General features: G+C 40.2%; 1 protein-coding gene across 4 annotated transcripts in view; it reads left to right on the top strand.

Moving 5' to 3' along the window:
• MAP2K5 (mitogen-activated protein kinase kinase 5) overlaps positions 1-22,184 on the top strand; it is a 131,570-nt gene that overhangs the window by 6,378 nt on the left and 103,008 nt on the right. For all 4 annotated transcript variants that reach the window (XM_069866660.1, XM_069866659.1, XM_069866657.1 and 1 more), the window contains exons 3-8: positions 4,152-4,219; positions 9,016-9,085; positions 12,609-12,649; positions 13,376-13,443; positions 16,550-16,598; positions 21,513-21,577. In XM_069866660.1, the coding sequence (XP_069722761.1) occupies positions 4,152-4,219; positions 9,016-9,085; positions 12,609-12,649; positions 13,376-13,443; positions 16,550-16,598; positions 21,513-21,577 (361 nt within the window). The remainder of the gene's footprint in view (positions 1-4,151; positions 4,220-9,015; positions 9,086-12,608; positions 12,650-13,375; positions 13,444-16,549; positions 16,599-21,512; positions 21,578-22,184) is intronic.

Raw genomic sequence — 22,184 nt, 5'->3', positions numbered from 1 at the left:
GGTTAGCCATCAGGAAAAATTTCGTCACTGAAAGGGTTATCGGGCGTTGTCAGAGGCTGCCCAGGGAAGGGCTGGAGTCCCCATTCCTGGAGGTGTTTAAAAGTTGGATAGATGAGGTGCGCAGGAATACGGTTTAGTAGTGGACTCAACATACAAGTTGGACTCAATGATCTCAAAGGGCTTTTCCAATCAAGCAATTCTCTGAAAGGAAATACTGGTCTTTAAGTACTATTTAGTACTTTTTATTTTTCTTTTCATGTTTGTGTCTTCCACTCCTGAAATGCCAGAAATCTAAGAACAGAGATTATAAATGTTATTTTTCTGTAGCATCAACACTCTCCTGCCCTGTTTTTTCAAACAAGGCTTTCTAAAGAGACCTGAGCAAAACCAGGCTCCAAACCTCGCTTTTTTTTTTATGATTTGTTAATATTTTTTTCCATACCTCCCACATCACACATTAGCTTTGTTTGAACTTCATGCACCAGTAGCAGTCACTGCAATCAGGGCAGTAGCCCATATTAATGGTACCATGTGTAGAACTTTCCTGGAAATACTTATTTTGTTGTGTCTTCTAACATCTGCTTCTGTGCTTTCGGTTCATGTCTCTAGTCTGTCATTTACATCTGCACAAAACCATTTCCCCTGCCATTTAACTGGCATCTAAAATATGTTATGTATATTGATGCGTGGTTTTTCTGGTTACTTTTTCCATATCCAGTGCCTCGATTTTACAGGCTTAAGCATCATTCTCACCTGCTTCATTACTTCTTCAGCTGTGGATAATTGCCATCCAGCACAGGCTCCTCTACTGTTTGCTCGGTTATTGTTATCTACAGTCTACTATCCATTGCGGCTTCTACCTGGGGCTGCACTTCTCCTACTGTTGGACCTTTATGTGGATTTCACCGCAGTATTGCACATCGCTACAAATAAAATCACTAACAACATATGGCCTGTTATGATCCTTTTATCCAAACTCTGCCATTGTGTGTATTTGTGACACACTGCAGATTTGGGGAAGATTGCTTCATAATATTTGTTTACCATCTGCTGCACACTGTTTGGTATCTTGCAAGGATTTCTTCCTCCATTTTAAGTGACATTAGCCAAATCCAGCCCGTACATAGGATTTTTCAGTTCTACTTTTGCTTCCCTAATGTGCTGGAAAATCATACTGCTGCGCTCTAGGCAAGGAGAGCTGCCTGGAAATCTTTCTGAACCCACGTGTCATATCTAGCGATTTTTTGGGCTTAAATGTCATGGTGGGGTGGCAAAGGATCTCTGCACAGACACAAGAAATACAATTTTTCTCAGTTTTGCTCTTTACAAGTATTGCCTGGCTGGTTTAGATTTGCCTTTTTTAATGCCAGGTAGCATTTGCTGCCTTTTCATCAACATATTGTTAATATGTTTTCATTGTACCACCATGAGGAATTTTTTGCGGTTCCGAGTTAATTTCTTAATCATTTGAGATGAATGATATGTGATTTTTATGAACATTCTGCAAGTGGGCTCTAAGAGTTTTCCACTTTTTTTTTTTTGTGATCCCAGCTCAGTTTGTTCCCCTAAGCAAAGCTTGTTTAACGGCTTTTATCTCCCCATATCCATCTCTCCCTGTCATATGTTTCCCTTCTTGTGCATTTTCCTCCAATCCCTTCTTGTCAGTGTGTGGTGTTTGTTGTGTTCACTCTTCCAGCAGCTGCTCCCTCAGCCTCACTTGCTCCGTTACACACTGCGACTGGGACTTGGGTTTTGGCCAGGTAGCAGTTTTGCAGCTCCTCCTCCTTTCTGCCTAAAATGTTTCCAGGCAAGGAAGCGTTCTGTTTCAACTCACTAACTCTCCTTAATCTTTTCATCATTCATGACTCGCTGCAGGCTGGTAACCCTCGCAAGGAGTTTTAGCAATCTGGCAGTTCACCAGTTAAATTTCCATGAGAGGAAGCTCTTGTAGGACATTGCCGTGTGATCTCATTCCTCTCCCAGCTTTCTTATTTCCAGTGTCTCTCTTCCAGTAGACTTTCAAAGTGTAATTCTAAGGTTTTTATGTTAATTATTGTTTTTATTATTTCTCTCCTGTTGTTTTGCTCCCTCCTGTATTGTTTTGCTTTTTTTGATATGGCCTCAGAACTACCTGCTTAATTTGCAGAGGTGTAATGAATAAACCCGTCTTCTCAGGTAATTTTAATTTGCTGACTCAGATCTGTTCCCAGATTCATTGCAAAGCTAGGAGCGAGTGAGTTTTCATCCAGGGACATAGTGGCCCTTTTTAATGCTGATAATAGGCTGTGATTGCAGGGAGCATGTGTATCGGCCAGAGCACATCTTCAGAGATGGGGACAGACAGACAGACAGACTGCCCCAGCCCCTGCCCATGTCATGAGCTGGTCAGGAGCAAACCTACTCCAGTCCCAAAGCTGTATGAATGGCCTCGCTCATCTCCATGTCCTCACCCTTTTGTGTGTAGCATGTTTGAAATGTGGTGTGTGTCACAGAATCATGGAATGGTTTGGGTTGGAAGGGATCTTAAAGCCCATCCAGTTCTAACCTCCCTGACATGGTCAGAGTCACCACCGACTAGTTCATGGTTCTCAAAGCCCCATCCAACCTGATCTTGAGCTTTCAGGAAGAGGTGAGGGGTCTCAGGGCTTTTAAGCATCCCAACACAAGTGGCCCCATGTGGTTGAGATTCCCCACAGGAAATGTTTTCTGGCTAAAAGGCATGTGCATTTGTCAGTTATGTTTTGGTATCAGTTGGATGTCCTGTTATTGTTCTCCGTCTCCAAAGGGAAAGAGCAAATGTAAAACTGGGATGAACACTGACTGATGCGCTTTGTGAGGTTTTGGTTTTTTGGTTTTTTTCCTTGTTTTTTAAATAAATATCTGAGGATATTTAGATCAAGATATTTAAATTGCAGCAGGCAAAGATTGGAGACAGATCATTCACCCCCCCCTTCTTCCACAAAGTCAGAGCAGTAAAAAGAAATCAACAGTTTGTTATGGATTTGGAGGGGAGGGGTCTGTTCCATTTATCTGTCGAGTGGCACAGCTCTCCCGTCAGCGGAAGCGTGTGAGCTCCAAACAAGGATGGGCGCTGCCGAGACCGGGGCAAGCACTGCTCCTGGTGGAGGGAAGGAGCCGTCCAGGGTGTCAAAGCCACTGTGGCATGTGATGCTGGAGCGTGTGGTGGCACCAGCTGGTGCTAATGGGGGGCACTGAGCCCACTGGTTCATCTGCACGTGCTGAATCCCACCAGATGTCTTTGGAAGGGCTATTCCTCCTTCCAATCTTCCTATTAATAATTTGTTCTGAATGCCTTGCTCTGCTGGAGCCTTTCCGAATCTTGCTCCCCCTCCTCTGGTTCTGTTCCTGCAACAGCCTCTGTCCTTCTGCCACGAGTGCTGTGTCTATGCACTTGTGGTTGAGCCTGGGTTGTCACCATGAAACTGGGATTCTCTGGTAATGCTGCTCCTGCCTCCTTTGTGCCCACAGCTGCACCATGAACAAAGCCATGGCCTTGTTTTCCTTGTTCACAAACTCCTGTTTTCTTCTCAGTGTCTCGCTCATCCAATGCGGATCTGTGCCCGTTGAGAGTTACAGTTCTTAGGTCAGCATTGCCGAGCCACGAAGAGGCAGAGGTGCCCGGGTGCTTGAGCAGGGATGGGACAAAGGGTGGCAGGAACATGCCTTAGGGCAGGCAGCAAGACCACAAGGCTTTACTGGGAGGAAACTAATTTAATTTTTATTTTAATTTCTAGTAAGTATGATGAAAGAAGCTGCCCAAACCTAATTCCCTCTGGGAGGATTGAAGCATGCTAAAATTTTTTCATTTTTTGCTGCGTCAAAGGAATAACTCAATGAGTTTCCCTGGGGTGTATTCCCATGTGTGTAAGTGGTTCTGGAAGTAAAAGAACTTTGTTGAGAGCAAAGTTTTCAGCACTTTTTTCATGCCCTTTTTTCAGATGTAGCTGTAGATTTTAGTTAATGTTTGGACTCAAACATTATTATTTCGAAGTACCTGATTACCTGTGTAGTTGGCTTATACATTCTTCCTGGCTTTATTTGCTTCTAAGAGTCCAACTGAAAACCTTATGTATTAAAATTGTAAATCTCCTTCTTCCATTGCTGATGAATGCGATGTGTTTCTTTGTTAGATGAAGATGAGGATGGTGATCGGATTACTGTTAGAAGCGATGAAGAGATGAAAGCCATGCTGTCCTATGTACGTATCGTATACCGAATGCTGATGTTTTCCATGTTTAACAGTTTGGGATTTTTTTGCTTGTATCAAAGTGTTAACTTGAGCTGTGGTGTAAATTCACAGTACAATATTCCTGCATTAAATTCACAGTACAATATTCCTGCATTAAGTGTAGGTGTTTAAAAACTGTTATCACATGAGATATATGGACACGTTTGACTTCTTAAAAAAAAAGACTCGTACACTTACTGATCATATCATAAACATTAAGAATAATGCATCTTAATGACTTTTGCATTAGGTATAGTGCAGGCTAAATGGACTATCAATTTCTTGTATTTTTTATGCAGTACTTAAAGTAACGGCTCATTAAAAATGAACCCCTGGGCTCTAAAAATTTTTCAAAATCTACTTTCATCTGGAGACTTTCACCCCTCCTTACAGAAGAGTTTCATTGTAGCTGCAGGCTCAATATTCATAGAGGATTTAAAGACATATTTTCTTTTTTTTTTAGTATGAGATATATGAGTGTGTCTGTGTGCGCCTTTAGATACGTAGATTTGTGTAAACCCTCTATCCAGAAAGCTCTAAATATAAAATCTGTCTACAGAAATAAAGTATGCAGTTACTCTACGCTGAAGCCAGATTCAAATTGTTTTGTTTCAGAATCTTTCATGTTGCATATGTAAGTAAAAAAAAAAAATCATTTAACATTTCCTTACAACTGAAATTGATAAGCAAGAAAATAACAAATGGATATTTTCTCTCTAAGCCAGATGGAATGCTCATTCCTTCTCGCTGCCCTAATGCCTTACCTCAAACATATCAGAAACAAGCCCCGGTTGGTACCAGTCATAGTGGGGCTTGAGGACTTGGTTCAGGTTAGTCCTCCTCACCAGTTCCCCAGTGCGGAGGACACAAAGCGTGGATGTGCTTGGATCACCTACGTGTTACCCGAGACTCTGTGCTGTGTGATGCATCCCCCTTGGGCACACGTTCTCTAGCGTTTGGCACAACAGGGTGGTTTCATTGGTGTGAACTTAGCGTGTAAATACAACAAACGATCAGTGTTTCTTGTGAAGGGGGTTGGTGTTTTCTAGGCTTCAGTGGAATTTTGATCCTTTTGGTATCTGCAGAGGTTGTACAATGTCTGCATGCTAGTGTTTTCCTTGCACAGGCTGGGATGGAGGTTCATCACCTGGAGCTCTCTTAGCAGACCCTTATTTAGAGAGACCTTGGTCATTGCTTGCAATTTAATCTGAGAGTGAAAAAGTGCAGCTTCCAGGTGCTGGATCTATGTAAAACTCGGGGCTTTATTAAACAAGCCCCTCTCATGTGCAGTTTTCTTTCCCGAGGAGAGGAAACCATTGTATTACAGTAGGCTTGATATCAAAGAGCAGAAGACCATCATGTGAAAAAGAGGAAGAAAGATCTTCCTGCAGTTAAGGGAGTTTTGTGCTTGTTTGGGTGGGTTTTTGTTTAGTTTCATACAACTAGATCCCTGGTAGAGCTTCCCCACTGGAATTCTTTGTGTTTCTCAGTTTTCTGTGTTTTCTGTTCTTGCTGTTAAACTGGAGAACTTGAATTTTCCTGGCGCAGGCTTACAATTAATCATGCCTTTGGAAGGTCATCTTTTTGCTATGCTTCCAAGCTTACCATTAAAGTTTCAGTACATTACAGTTATGATTGCTCAACTCTCTGCTTTCCCTTCAAAATTATGGGATGCCTGTAAATGAATTCTTTCTGCTTCAGCAGCTTTTCTTCTCTCAATTTTTTTCCCTTCAGTTTTAAACTAGTTTTCTATTTGTGTTGCGTTGATGATTTAACTTTCTGACGTCCTGTAGATGTCATTTTGGGATGTGTTTAAAGAAAATAAATGTTCTCAGCCCTCAAGAAAGGAATGAACCTACTGTAATCTTGACGAATATACTGTGGAAGAAAAATACTCATTTTGGAGTATTTTGAGGTTTGTAGCAAATATTTGGAGGGTTGGACAGCTGCTAAAATATTTCTAGGCGTTTTGACATGGTACTGTTTGCCTTCAGTTCTGCTGCTGTTCTCTGAAACCAAAGTAAAGGGCTTTCATTCGGTTTAAGGACAATAAATAATTCCCTGAGAATAAAGATCTCTTCCATGCAGGTGTGACGCTACTGGGGAAGATGTTCTGAATCATGCACAACCTCTTGTCTTTAGCTTCTTTGGTTTTTGCACTTGACGGTCAGTTATTTCAGGCAGTTTTGAAATTATTTTAGAGCATGCAGAAATGCTGTGTATTACATTTATGCAAATATTGTAGGATGGTAAATAAAAATTATTGTCCTGTTGTGCATTGCAGTTAATTAAAGGCAGACACGGAGCAGCAGTGTGCTTGCACTTCAGCTGTTGTCTTGTAACGGTATAAAAAGGCAGTAATTTTTTTGACAGCCACTGATTGGAAAGTTGCTTGCAGCTTTCTGAAAGCAAGGGGTACATGCTCTGGATCAATAACTGGCAAATTTTCCATTAAAAAGAATACCCGAACAATGTTCCAAATAGCCACTGGCATCTTAATTTTCCATGGAAACCTCAAATGCTCACGTGTGGAGGACAAGTCATTTCCAGACAATTTTTCCAGACTACTTGTTAACAGTTATTGCTGTCCCAAAAGGTTGACAGCTTACATGATTGATATTTCATTTACTTGTCATCACTGGTTGAGTAATGGAGAGGCCAGGGGTTTTTTTCTCTCTCTCTTTCTCTCTCTCAATCTCTCTCCCCCCCCATTTTTTTATTTTTTTTTGGTAGATAACGGTCTCATGCATGTTTATTTTAGTTTATTATTCTAGAAATTATGTCATATAAATTTATGCTGTGTACAAATGTATATGAATGCAGGTCGTAGAGTGGTACTGGTAAGGTGGTAATTAAAAAGTTTGGTTTTCGTAAGCCATTCTGGCCCCTAGTGGAGCCAGAGATTCTTTCACAGCTACATAACTATTAGGTACAGGTGACACATTTTTGAGAAGAGATATGGATGTGGAGGAGGATTTGGCATGTTATTCAGGATACTCCCGATAGGACTACTCAATAGACTGCTTTTCTGACTCCTGAAAAACCTCTTGGTTGTTTCAAGAGTGGGATTTTGTAATGGATGGCTTTGCTCTGCGTAAGAACAGAGAAAGCGTGTGTTAATTTGAGGTGTGGATTTACATGTTTGTACACTAATATGGATGAAATGCCCCCCTCAAAAGTCTTGTGGTGAGACCTTAATGAGGGGAATGCTTTTAGCAGCAGGTACTGTGCTGGATGTACACACAGAAGGGGGGTTGCATGCATGCATAAACCCTCAGCAATTTTCTTCATACCATTTTTTTCACTAAAAGGAAATTTCTTCCTATTTCTTGATGTGAATTTGAAAAACAGAAGCACTGAAAAACTTCTGCACAGAAATTGACTTTAGTGTCCACCTAACATTTGCTTGCTATAGTTCATACATTTAATCCTATTGTAGAGGAAAGAAAAATGTTTTGTACCATTAGATAGTTAATAAACTTTAGTCTTTTTTAAGTTGCATGAGTACAAAATGCTTGTGCTATGGAAAACCATTGGTGTGAGCAAAATACATGTGTTCGATTCCACAGAGACTTAAGACTTTTTTTCATGTTGACATCCATTCTTGCCAGTTTGAGTAATAGTATCACAAAGCGCTGGTAACAGTAACACGCTGAAGCCTTAGACCACACTCAGCTGGTGAGAATTAGCATGAAAGTCAGTGGAGCTACACTGATTTATGCCATGAAGATCTGGCCAACAGCCAGCGTGTTTGCTTCAAAGATGTTCAGCGGTCGCAAAGGAGACGTGTTTTGTGATGTGCTTTCAGTGTTTAACACATTGTGATGAGAGATGTGTGGGTTACAGACAGTAAACTTGAAACAAGGGCTGTCTCCTGCCCTGGGATTGTCTGGTTGTGATGTTAAATGTCCTGTCTGGTGAGCATTCACGCATCCTCGGGAGTGAGGGTCAATTGTGGAAGGCTGATAAAGATTTTGATGTGTTTAATCCAAATATTTATTTCTTCATTTAATGCCACTCTTCATCCTCATGACACTTCCTCCTACCACGTCAGATCTCTTCAGGCTTCCTGGGTCTTGATGTTCTCAGATACTTTTGCATCCCTTTTTGTCCATTCTTTGCCTTTATCTGTAGACTTCTGGCAGATCGCTCCTGGCATCCCCCGTGGAGCCCAAGGTCTTGGTGTGTCTGGGATGGCTCTCCAGTAGGCACTGCTTTGCATACCCTACTGTGCATTAAATTTGTACGCAAAGAGGATGTATGGCATCTCCACATATGTGGGATGTGACCCCAGCTGCCCTGACTGTCCTTCATCCCTGCAAATTCTTGGATAGCTTCCAGATTCTTTTCTCCCTTGGAGTTTTCCTAGCCGCACAGTTTTTGACTGTATTTACAGCATTCCTTTGTTTCCACGTTTCACTGGTTTTCCCAGCTTCTCCAGGTGTGGCAACTGCTGTGTTTGCTGTAAATGTTTCGTTTGCTCACTCGTCTGAAGCATTCCCAGGTTTCAGGTGGGCTTGGAACTTGCTGAGCTGAGCCAGTAACAGATCCCTGCGCTGGAGTCAGTGCTGTGCCGGGCATCACAGCCCCTCGCTTGCGTTCTTCCCTGACGCTTTATTGTTGCAAATGTTAAGAGAACGTTCTAAAGGCTGATAAGTACTACGGCAATGGGCAAAAAAACCCAACAACATTGAATTAAACAATTCATAAGTGCTCTTAATAATATTCATACATTAATGAGTAATCTCTTTCTTTAATCTTTGCAGTATTACTCAACTGTAATGGAACAGCAAGTAAATGGACAGTTAATAGAGCCGCTACAGATATATCCAAGAGGTAATGCTTAACAAATTCTAATCAACAATGATGATATCAGTAAACTATTTCATCAACAGTTATGTTTTATGGAGGTTTAAATGCACTTAACATGATGTTAACTTCTTAATTTGGAAAGAAGAATTCATTATTGTGGGGAGTGCAGAGAAGACTCCATTTATTGCATATAAAATAGCTGGTTTACTGGAGTAAATTAGCCTAACAAGATTCAGTTTGCATAGCACATATTTATGTACATTTGAAAAACACATTGGTGGTGGTTCTGTATGAATTCAAACCAAAGCAGATTAATAACTTAAGTTTTGGATGCTTATGAAAATGGAGGTTTGTTGAGATCTGTCAATATCGTTAATCAGTCTAACAGACTGGGAACGTGACCCTCATTGTTCCTTTTTCAAAATGGGAACCCGTCTGGCATAGAAGCTGTATCCGTGACACATTTTATCTGAGATTTAGGCACTTAGTGGTATCAAAATGATCATGACAACTTTAATAGTTCTCTGAACAGGGAAAGATGTAATCAATTATGTGGGCTGAGGCAATTAAAAAATAGGTCATCTACATCCTGAACAAAAATCCGTAGGCAGCTGGTTAGGTTTTGGGGAATGCGCTGCGCTCTCTGCACTCAAATAATGGTTAAAAAAAGACTAATGCATTACATAATTCCGTCGGTTCATTCAGATGCTCTCAGAATCTGGTCTTTGAATCTCTTATCCTTAATTGATGAAACAGATAAGGTTTAAATTCTCCAAGTAAATCTCCCAGCAATAAATTAATTGAAATAATTAAAAATTAAACTCTTCTCACTTAACTGATATTATACAAATAATCATACTATGAGTTTCCCAATTAAACATTCGAGGCTCCCATTACTTACAACTCTCTGAAGTTTGAATTGGGCAATTAAGCAACAGCCTTCTCAAACACATGCTAATAAGGTCTCAAAAGGAGGCTGGGTTTCCTGGCTCCTAGCAAAAGAGACTTGAATTCAAGGGGAATATGGAGATTATTTTTCTATGACTCAGGCTAGCAGGATGGACTCCCAGATATTGGAGCTGCTGGACTCCGGAGCCATGAGCAGTCAAGATGCGTCCTCATGAGATGAGGGCAATGGCAGCTCCGAAGGGGGAAGCAGCGTTCTGCCCCCCTGCCTCTTCCCAGGCTGAGATGTAAGGGTCTCAGCCTTTTTCCTGAACCTCTGTCTATGGAAGGCCATTTGGTTACTGATATACACCCTGTCTCAAACCATTGACCACCACTTGCAAGAAATAAAATGTCAGGTTTTCATGCTGTTCGAAGAAACTGATGTTGTGGAAGATAGGTGGGAAACTTTTTTTGGAAGTACAAGGCTATTAGATATCTTTCTCCTTAAGCAAACAGCCTGCCTGAGCTTCTGAAGGGACATTTTGAGGTTTAACCATCTTTCGGGATCTTTTGGATCATTCCTGAAGAACCAGCCAAGTAGATTCTTGCTCCTGCTGCTTTCTCCTTTTTCTGTTTATCTCCTTTACATCCAAGGATAATATTCTTTGTCTGTAGAGGTTCAAGGTTCTTCTCCAGGCTGCTGAGGATATGATGCAAATGTATTATCTCTACATTTTCACCATTGGCTCAACTCTGCAGGCATCTACTGAGCATTTCCTTGTTGGTAGCTTGCCTCATACTCTGCATTGCTTCAGAGCTGAGTTGCTGTTTCATCTTTCCAAATCACCTTCTTAAAACATGTTTTCTTTCTAGGTTACAGCTTTAAGGCCACCCTGTGCTTCTTTCGTACCCAGACTGACGTTCAGTTCTGCTGCTGCTTTTCTCCAATATCAAACAAAATGCCCTTTCCTGCATTATTTTCTGTCTTCTGACGTTTAATTTTCTAGTCCTGCCTCTATAATGAACATACCAAACTTTGTTAGCACGAGCCCTGTTCTTTCATCCCCTTTTGGCCGTGTCTCTATGTTTTGCAGTTTAAAGCACCATCAGTAACGTGCAGCTTTTCTGCCTGTAATTTTAAGGTTCAGCCTTTTTAAGAGCTCTGTTTGCAAGTCCAGGCTTAAAGTCCTTTTCCCTTTCTGCCTCTCTTACTTCTGTAGAACCCTCCTAGATTCTGTCTCCAGTTGGCTTCCAAAAAGCCTGCCAGTAGTAAATGTCTATATGCCATCCTGGGTTACCTTGGCTGTGCTGTATCAATCATTTAAAGGTCTACAAGGGGAAAAAATGGCATTTTATCTACGTTGTTAGAAAAATGCACCGTTGCTGTCTACGTAGTAAGAGCCAGAGTTCTTTTTTTCATACTGAAAATAAACCTCTGTCTATGCATATGTGTGAACAGGAGTGTGTGTACATGCACATGCAGACGTATATACCCTATGTTATATATCCCATCTGTGGCATGCCAGGTGAACATACCATTCAAATATATCATAAAAACTATTATTCTTTAAATATGTTGTTAAAAATGTTTATTTTAATCTATTGGAAAAAATATAATATGCTTGTATGTATTTTAGAATAGCTTATTGTTTTGGGGGGGTTGGTTATTTTTAATACCCACGGTATTATTATATTTTTCTTTAAGATGCACATTCTAATGTCATTTAAAGGCACATGGCCTGGCCCTAAGTGATGTGTTTAATAACTATCATCTGTGTCCTTCTGACTAATAAATAGTTCTGTCTCCTGCTGTCAAAAATTGAAGGGAAATGCATGTGCATCAGAGAAAGAGAAAAATCAAATCCTTCCCTCCTCAGACAATCAATCAAAAGTGACAGCCCCTTTAACGTACAATTTGTAGGGCACTGTAGTTTTAAAATGGGAACTGTCGGTAACATGTAGCTGGAAGCCTTTGTGGCTTTAACATTTGACAAAAGCACATCCAGCGAGCGGAAGAACAAGGTGATGTGCAGTTGGAGAGACTCGAGGAAAATACTTGCTCCTCGAGCAGCGCATCCCTCTGTAAGCACAGTCAGTCATAATGAGATGCCACATTTGTACATCTGTGTCCAAAACGTGGCACTTTGTGATGCATTTATCCTGGATTTGGTTTCTGGAGACTCGTTGCTCTTGCCCCTGATATGTTTTTTCCACATTTAAAGCAAACTCTCCACATTTGACAATGTGACAAATTCGTGATGTGTGGCAGCTGATTCTTTTCAAATACGTCTTGCAAATATTTCTGTTAAATGCACGCAAAAATACAGCACATGAAAATATAGTGACATAAGTTTTTAATTTGAATTACAAAAAGATTCTGATAATTTAATCCAACGGCCCTCTTGATTTTGATGTGTTTCAAGCAGAAATTAGAATTTATATTACACAGTGTCAGAAAGCTCTTAGCATTTATAAATGCTCACTCCTGCAAGTTAAAAATCCTGGTTCGTAATTCCCACTCTGGGTCTTGTGAGGCACTTTTCAATCATTTCTCTCTGCTAATTTTGGTGTCACCCTCATTTCTTTTTAAAAGATTCATTTTGAGCAAATTTGTAAATGGCCCTGATGTGTTCTACAATTTAGTCAATTACTGTTTCAGCCTGCAAGCCTCCTGGGAAACGGAACATACATGGCCTGAAGGTACGAATTTCAATAATTGTTTCAGTAAAGTTAGATGGATTTGTAATGCTGTGTTCCACTTATTGAAATGTCAAATAAAACTGCACTTTCTTGAGCTCTGACAAGCAGATTTTTTTTTTGTTGTTGTGAGGGTGGGAGATGGATCCATCTGCTGGGTGGTGCCTGTTCTGTCTCCATATACAATTTTATTAAAAATGCAATTGCCTTTCTTTTTGTTTTTTAACCTCTGTTAATAAGGTTCCTAAATTTTAATATTCAGTTTATCAACTGATGTCTGCCACTACTTCAAAGAGTTTAAAAAAACCTACCGTATTCCTGTGATTGCAGTAATTTATCTGAGTGCGGAAGGCACTGCAGTGAGATTCTACTACGGTGTTTGATGCATTCAGGTGTGCTTATTGCTTCTGTGATCATACCCAATGTGAAATGCAGGAGGCTGAGAATGTATCAAATGATTTAGTTCTTAAAAAGAGTAAATAGTGGACATATAATCTCTTTTTCTGTACTATTTAACTGAGCGTTTAAGATGTAAAGATAATATATTGTAGTCCATGAATTATATAGCCTGCTAACCTACATACAGGCGAGACCTCAACCATCGTCATGCCTAGCAACAAGCTAATTAACCTTCTTAGTGAAATGAGAAATTCATGGCAAATTACAGGTTAATTAGAATAGTGTCCTCTGAACACGAACAACTGATAAAGATCCTTTCCCTGCCTGCAGGTAAATACACGAGCAGGGTCTGCTAATAATAGCAGTTCGGCAGTCTCGGATTCCCTTCCAAGCAATAGGTAAGAGTCAAGAACGGGAACATATGTTTGTTTTCTTTTATTAAAACAAAATGGAACTGTGTGTGCGGTAGTTACCAACGATAAGCTTGATGTTGAATAACTTTTTCAATATGACTACTGGGCACGCAGGAGTGAAGTGGGGAAGGCAAAATTTCCTTGATTCATGGATCTTGTTAGATTCGTACTGCTGGTTCTTCAGGAGAGGTATTTTCTGCTGAAAGAAATAAGACTTTGCTGGGTATTTCAGATGACTTTGTCCTCCATAAAGCATTGAAGTACTGCTTGTTGCTGAGCTAACTTGTTTTCGTTGATCTAATAATCACTGTCTGTGGCGAGGTCTATATGTTCAGATCTTCGTAGCTTATCTCATTCAATGAGTCTTTTGATTTTAAAATTTGATACCCGTTTCCATAGCCTTATTATTATGAGATAAGATTTTTGCAGAATCTGGACAGCTTGGGTGCCCCGTTTCAGCCAGGTTTTGGAGTCCTTCTCCCTTACTTTTCATTTTTAAATTCCAGCCCTAATTTCAAAACTGATGTTATGATCTTAAAATGTGAGAGAGCACTCACTCGCACACGCGCTCTCTCTCTTTTTCCTAGAGATCTGTTTTTAAATACTGGAGCATAAACTCTGTTTTATTTGCATGGACTATTACAGGAAGTTGTTACACTCAGTATTTGTGTTAAACAAAAACCCCACAAAATAAACTTGTGTATTCTGAAAAGGAAATGGGAAAAGTCTGGCTCCATCCTCTTCATATAAAATCATATTTTGAAACATGGGAAGAGAGATCTCTGGAGGTCCCTTTCAACCTAAATTATTCTGTTATTCTAATAAGCCTATAATAGTACATTTATCCGTGCGTCAGTGTCTGCTCCTTTTTCTCTCCAAGAGCATTTTGACAGAGATGACCACGATCAAAGACACAATCACGTTGCGTTAAGCTTGTGCGGTCCAGGAAGTGTCAGTGCCTGTTCTGGCCTTATTTTCCTGTTGGTTTTTGAAACCGTGCTGCCGTGGCGGGGCTGTTCCCCAGAGCAGGCTTTGCCTGCTGGGATTGGTATGACATGGTTACCCATTGAGGAGGAGGATGCCACCCAACGTGGTTGGCAGTGGTGCTGGGGTTGTGCTGCATGGGGGAGACTCATTTGAGTGCCACTAAACCCAGTTTTGATGCTAATTATAAGCAAATACTCTATGTCAGTCCTCTCTGCAAAGTTTGCCTTCATCCCTTGGGGAAGACTTGCTGTGTGTTGCGAAGGTGAAGATCCTATCCAAGACCCTTTACGGAAGACAAATCTAAATGTCTTTATGAACACAGTCCTCCTCCCGGTCTGTCACAGCACTGCACTAAAGCAGGTTGCTTGTTGTGCTGTGGCTTTCAGTACTTCCTGTACTTTGAGCTTGTTCTTAAAGTGCATTGCAAATGAGGCTTCTAGAAGCTTCTTGTCACCTTATTTGGTGGTTAATTGCCATTCCTTTTCCGAAACCTTCTGCACTATGAGTTTTGTTTTTGAAGTAATTGAAAGTCTCTCTTTGTTTCATGTTCACAAATTGTTAGTCATGAAAGATGACAAGATCAACTTATGTTTCCTCGGAAAACTTAATTCTTCTTTAAAGTAGTCGTGGGAACAAGAGCCCTATTAAAGAACAAAGCCACCAAATATGAAATCTGTGTTTTCACTGTTCTTGTTAATAATGATCTGTGATCAAGACACGTGCACACGCCTTTCAAGAATATATTATTTTGTACTTTTTTTTTTTTTTTTACCTTCAGTAATAAGAGCAGAATGTGTCTTTGAGATGAAGTTTTGCAGACATACTGCTACCTAGACTATTTGTTATGTTGAACGTGTGAGGAACAGAGTTTGTCAGGGAAGAAGGTGAAGCAGCGTTTTGCAAGGGGGTGGAAGTAGTTTGAAGCTGTTAATGGTTTTGCCTATAAAACACAGCAAGCTGATAGTTGTGGTTTGATAAAGTTCCCCTACTAGAAGAAAATCATATGGGTCGTTTTGTGTAGTGTGAGACTACTGACAGGAAAAAGCATAGACTCATAGAATGGTTTGGGTTGGAAGGGACCTCAAAACCCATCCAGTTCCACCTGGCAGCCATGGGCAGGAACACCTCCCACTGGATCAGGTTGCTCAAAGCCCCATCCAACCTGGCCTTGAACACCTCCAGGCATGGGGCACTTTTCTAGGCAACCTGAGCCAGGGCCTCCCCACCTTCACAGGAAAATATTTCTTCCCAAGATCTCATCTCAATCTCCGCTCTTTGAGCTTGAAACTGTTCTCCTTTGTCCTGTCCCTGCACTCCCTGATCAAGAGCCCTTCCCCAGCTTTCCTGTAGCCCCTTTCTGTACTGTACTCAGCATGTCCTCATAGCAGACGTGCTCCAGCCCTCCGATCATCTCCATGGCCTCCTCTGGACTTGCTCCAACACATCTGTCTTTCCTGTGTTGAGGACTCTGGAACTGAACTGGAGCACAGGGACTGTGGCAGCAAGTTGACCTGGAATGGGTGCATACAGCAATCTGGACTCGCCCTCAATTGAGACGTGTCCCTGAGGTGCCTAAATGGGGAATTGTGCTCACCACGCTCCAGTCTGCAGCCAGTTCAGGTAGCGAGGCACCATCAATAGCACACCCTTCTGCTGCAGATTTAGGGATATTACTGTGGGATAATGCCTTAAGGGGTTTTAAAACAAGATAAGGCATCTGAAAACTAGATGTGAGCCTTATTTTCCTGTTGAAACACATGGTATGTGAGGGTGTCTTTTTTTTTTTTTTTTCCTTTTCTTTGAACTGGCAAACAATAGGTTGTGCCTCCAAGGCTAGGGTAGTCAGGTATCTAAAAAATCTCGTTTGTAAGGGTGAAAAATATATTGATTTTCTTAAATGTTCATTTTTTTCCTCTCCACTTCTGCTGTCTGCAGCTGGAAGAGTAGCTACGCTGAACATCAATCAGCTGTGCTAAAGTTAAATCTATTCAGAATATGTAACCATGAACTTAACCTGATGGCTTGTTGTTCCTTATGGTTTCGCTTCATTTTACAGACCAAAGTGGCACAGTCATTAAAAATAATGGCCTCTTATTTTTTTCAGCTTAAAAAAGTCTTCTGCAGAGCTGAAGAAAATACTTGCAAATGGCCAGGTAGGTGCCTTGGATTGAGTCTTGGCTGCATGCACGTCTCGTTATTGCCGTGATTGGCACCACACAAATAGGTGGAGAGATGCTTACTGCTCATTTAGTTGTAATGTGTTCTTTTAATACAGAACTAGAGGGACCATGAAAACCTTCATGATATGAATGAGTTATGTGTCCTGATTTACTTTGATTGGCATAGCAATTTGCTTCCCATTCCTCAAAATGTGCTAATCAGATTTAGCTCCAAATAGATTGAAATACCTCACACATGTTGCACTGCTGCCACAATTTCAGGGAAGAAAGTTAATCAATTTTGAATAACTAAGTCAACTGCTCAGTTAGAGTGACCTTCGTATTTTTTAGAGCAGTAGATACTTAAATATTTAGCAGGTTCTTGAAAGGAACCGCTCCATGCTGTTTTGCAACCACCTTGTGTTGTAGCTTCTTAGAGAAAAAAGATCTAAAACAGTAAAAGCCCTGAAGTTGTGGAATACTGTCTTGTTACTTTCTCTTCGTGCTCCAGGCATTCAAATGCTGGCACCCAGAAGTGAAAGCTTTAAGGTAACAATTGAGGGACAAGTGGATGTCGTGGACAAATGTAGCAATCGTTTCTGACCCATTTAGAGCTGAACATACGGGCAGGCTCACGGTAGTGTAATGACATTAAATATACACCGTTAAATTAAACTACCTTAAAAGGATCCCAGATTCTTCAGCAGCCACATAAATATGTTTTAATGTTTGTCATGGTGAAAGCCCTTTGACAGCCTCGGAGGCAGGCACCTGTCCGTTGCGATCAGGCTTGCCTATTAGGCTCTATTGACTGAGACATCTGTGTCACTGCAAATAAAAGACTCTTATTGATTTTCTTAACTGCTGTTCACTTCCCCTCCATGTTTCGAAGGCTGAAATCTTAATTATCTCGGATGCGTATTCAGTGCCTTCACACAATGACCTCTCCAAGCCTCATTGGCATTTCATGAATCAAGTAGTTGTAGTTGAGCGTGTCAAGAAGATAAAGGCAGGTCTTCGCGCTTGTCCTTCAGTATCACCTGTAACATCGCGATCTAATAGATGAGAGTGCCCCTCTAACGCGCAAGTCGAGCAGCCCGGTGTTGAAGCCTTGCCTGTTTGGCACTGAATCCTTTGAATACAGTTTGGAAATATATTTTTAAGCTTGTCAGCGTTCCTTACATCCAGACTTATTTTAACATTTGCAGATTCCTACCAGGTGGTTTTATTAACGTTTCAAAATTAGAGCTGAACATTTACTCTGAGTAACTTTAAAATTCTGTAAGTGCCAGCAGCATGCTTCTGAACGTGGAAAATGCAGGTGATGACTACTCCAGTATTACTAATTTTTTTAGAAAAAGTAAATTACTTACAGAATAGGAGTAGCTATCGTTTAGTGATTGAGTCCATAAGCTGTATTTGGCATTTTATTGGCTCTAAGTAATAGAAATTACTATTGAATGTACCCTGTAATACTGTTACAGGTTTCTTTCCCTTATAGTAGAATTTTAGAAAGATAGAAACCAAAATTCTTATTATGTTAAAAAAACATGACTTAAACCCATTAAAAGAGAAGATTCAAAATAAGTTGTAATCCTATGTTTTATTCACTCTGCTCTGATATGAGTTATGCTGCTTCCCATCGAGAGCAAATGCTTTTGTTCATTGTCTCTGCAAAACTTGGTCACAGATCCATAACTGCAAATAGGTTTCTAGTTGTAACTTTAACTTTTCCCCCTTTTGGGGGCTTAAGTCACACTTATCATTACTTAAATATGGGTTGGGTTATTATTTTTTGTTATTTTTTTGGCAGTTTATGCTTTCAGGCATTCATAATGATATTTCTGTAGTAGTTTCCATTTAGGTTTAATAAGGAATTCATATTAATCATTAAAAGAAAGGGACATGATTCTTCAACATAATCAAATATTGACAGGTTAGAAATAGCTTTCTGCCTGGGTTCATTGATATAGGTGATGCGATATAAATATTTATTTCTTTTCTGTCACTCAGAGTAAATGCCACCAATTGATTCAGCATTGATATAGTGTCAACAGTTCATAAGAAACATTTGACTGGCTTGTGTTTTCCGATTAGTCTCTGCTCTATAAAGTGGGATTTACTAAATCTCCTCAATTGTCTGCTCATGGAGTGTGACTGCTTTCTGAAACCATTATTGCTTCGATTCCTAAAGCAGAGGTAGGGCTGTCGGACCTCGCCTCTCTCAGGCCTCTACATACAGAATAAGGATTAATTGAGCATTTTGCTTTTAATGATTTATAAGAGATAGACACTGATTTCATTCAAAAGTAGCAGGTATAAGCAAGAGATGCTTTGTTTGCTGATCCGTAATTGAAGTCTGGTTTGCTTTTTCATTAATTCTGTTAATATTGGCATCCAATCAAACTCAGGTTTGCAGGTTTAATATTCCATTCCTTCCTGTCGAGTTCGTTGTTATTATGTTATCGTTTTATGATTGAGAATCCAGTTTTCCCAGTAAAATGAATAAATCACTGCACGTTTTTGGCATCTTTATTTGAGCCAGTAAATCACACTTTATCTCTGGCTCGGTTCCTGGCAGGTCTGTGCTCCACCCCGGGCACTCTGCTTCACCCTGGCTTTCCGGCTGCGGGGCAGCATTGCAGAGTGGAGCAGCTCCTATCACTGGATTTTAGGGAATGATGGGAAGAAAATACTTTCCTTTTACCAGTTGGGAAAAAGCATTAGAGCAGAACCAGAGACAAAATGTATTCTCTTAATTTGCTGCTTATAACTTGTGTAACTACAAAAAATTCCTTTTTCCCAGCCAGAAGCAAAGGTCCGAGGGTGTTCATAGCTTTGTGGATTCTTTTGATTTCTCTTAAGAGTTTTCCTTATAAGAACATTGCTGGGAATGTAGGAAGGAGGTGTCTGTTCTTACCTCAGAATCTGGAAAATTTAAGTTCTCCGGCTTAGAAGAACTTGAAATGCTTTAAATCAATGAGTCTGCAGTCTGAGAGAAATTATGTTTAGAGCAAGAGGTCTAGTATGGTCTCTATGTATTCTAAATCCCATTCATGAATTATTGTCCCTCATGAGGTATGTTTTCCCCTTCTTTATTTGCATTTTCCAGTTGATGCAACATAGCTTTTGTTTATAAAATAAATATTAATTTTCATCATAAACCTTGCTTGAATGGGCTGTTTCATACCCTCGTAAGGTAGCTGGCCCAGGTTTGACTACAAATCAGTAATAATGTAGGTGAACCTCTGCTTTGAGGCATTTCAAATTTTCTCAAAACTCAAAGATTTTGACTGCACTGGAAGAAATGCACAGAGGAAAAGTGTTTCCTGTGAGAAACAAGGGGAGAGTTCACTGGGATAGGGGCACAGATTTGGTAGTTCATCATTTCTATCCTTAAAATATATTACTTAAAATCAATCAATTTTCTGTTGGTTAGACATGCCGAGTATTGACTCTTCAGGGCATTTCAGCTTGTTACCATCACTTACTCACTGAGGTTGAAGCTGGGGCAGTTTCCCTTATCTTCGCTGACGTGCTGTGGAAGGGGATGCTTAAACACGGCTCAGGAGCTGAAGGGCACATGGCCCCACTGGATTTTAAAAGCAGTTTTCAAAGTTGTATAAATAGAGACAGTTCACTTACGGTGAGTGCTCTATGGCTCTCACTGCGGCGCTTGTGATACTCAGACCAGCTCATTTGAAGCTATCTCAGACATGCTCACATGAGCTCTAATCACAGCAGTGGTAGCAGCCCAGACATGTAATTAAGGGAGTTTTGATGCATTTTAACATACAAAACTGACAGAGTCTTTAAGCAGCCCTGCCAACTCATGTAAAATGTTTAACTTGGTGCCCCATCAAATAAAAATTGTGGATAGAAGCAAGGTAATGATTTGATGACAAGTTCCTAGGAAAATATCTTTTGAAAATGGGATTTGTCTGGATATTGACCACTTACAGTGATCAGAAGGAGATCTTTTTGGAACAGTAAATGGATGCAACCCAGAGTTTACTCTCCTTGAAATATTTAATTTCCAGTATGCGCATACGTTCCAAAAATGCCTGCAGTGATTTTTTTTCTTTACTAGGTGATTTAGCTGGGAGGTCAGTATGACTGCATTTGTGTAAGAGACAGTTGAACTGTAGCTTCACATCTGAATTCCTTATCAAGCAAGAGGATGTATAATAAACCTTTATAAAATCCACATCAAAAAGATCCCAAATTCCAGCATTTGCCATGTACAGTGCTTGTATAGGGCTTCTGCTTACATATCTCAGGGTATCATCGTAGATGGAGAGTTGCTTCAGCAAGAAGATTGAGGCAAGCAGTTTGTTGTGTGTTCCAAGGGAGGTGATTTTTACTGGATAGCAAATTCAAGACTTTTTTTTTTTTTAATTTTTAATATTTGCTTAATTAAAAGCTGTATACATGAAGCACCACGAAGCAATCCTACTAACAGAACTGCCACTCAATTAGTATCAATTATGCTGATTGCAGAATAAATCAAACTTTTCTAGCCATACTGAAGATGACAGTTTTCAGTTGGATTGTTTCCATTCACCTCCAACTTTGGCTTTGGTTATGTGCTGTTCTGGAGACCCTTTTCCTATCAGTATCTGTGACCTGACCCTCTTGAGCTATATTATATCATTCTATTTTGACACCTTTTATCAAACTTTAATGAAATGACCCAGGCAAACAAATTGTCATTAAACTTTCCATCACTTTGTCCCTTGGTATCGTCTTTTATAAATTGGACAGCAAATGTTGTATTGATCTTCTCGTTCTTGCAGCTGAACTTGAAATGACCCAGACTGCTTGTTGTTTATGGCCTAGAGTTGCTTTTCCTTGACATTTCCATCCACAGCATGACATCTCTTTTGTTTTTCTTTCTTTCTTGTGGAGATGAATGAACAAGACATACGGTATCGAGACATCCTCGGTCATGGCAATGGAGGCACAGTCTACAAGTGAGTGTTGCATTTCACTTAAAATTTCTGAAAATAAAATTGAACGGTGCTTGTTTTTTCTTTTAGCCCTCATATTTGTACCGAGGTGTAGGTGGGCCATTGCTGCTGTGCAGAAAACCTTATAGAATAAATTCTTTATATAAACTTTTTAAGAATTCTATTTACATATTTACAAGGTATATGCTTTTGGGTGCCGTGAGGGCTGGTGCATTTTTATTATCTTTTTAATACTTGGCTTTGAATCCCTCCTGGGTAGGAAGTTAATGGTTCACAAGCAGAACTTGAAATATCCTGAAGCATAATGAATTGCCTTCAGTATTTCAATGCCATTATTCTTGATGGCTCACCACGCCCTTTGCTACCCAGGACTGAGTGACACCAGTGGGATGTGATGACACCATTCCTCTACCTTTCTCTAGCAATTCTGAATTAGTAAATACCCCTATCGCTGTTGCAGTGACTTCCCTGCCTCACGAGCAGCTTCACACACCGGCTGATGAATATATTAAATTATAAACTCCCCTAAATTTTGGTAGTGAAGCTTATACCCTGCAGCCAATATTAATTTTAATATTGTAAAGATTATAATAGCAGAGATATAGTTTTC

This window comes from Phaenicophaeus curvirostris, chromosome 12 (genome assembly GCF_032191515.1).
Source record: "Phaenicophaeus curvirostris isolate KB17595 chromosome 12, BPBGC_Pcur_1.0, whole genome shotgun sequence".
Classification (NCBI taxonomy): Eukaryota; Metazoa; Chordata; class Aves; order Cuculiformes; family Cuculidae; genus Phaenicophaeus; species Phaenicophaeus curvirostris.
This window is presented reverse-complemented; position numbering and strand designations above follow the sequence as displayed.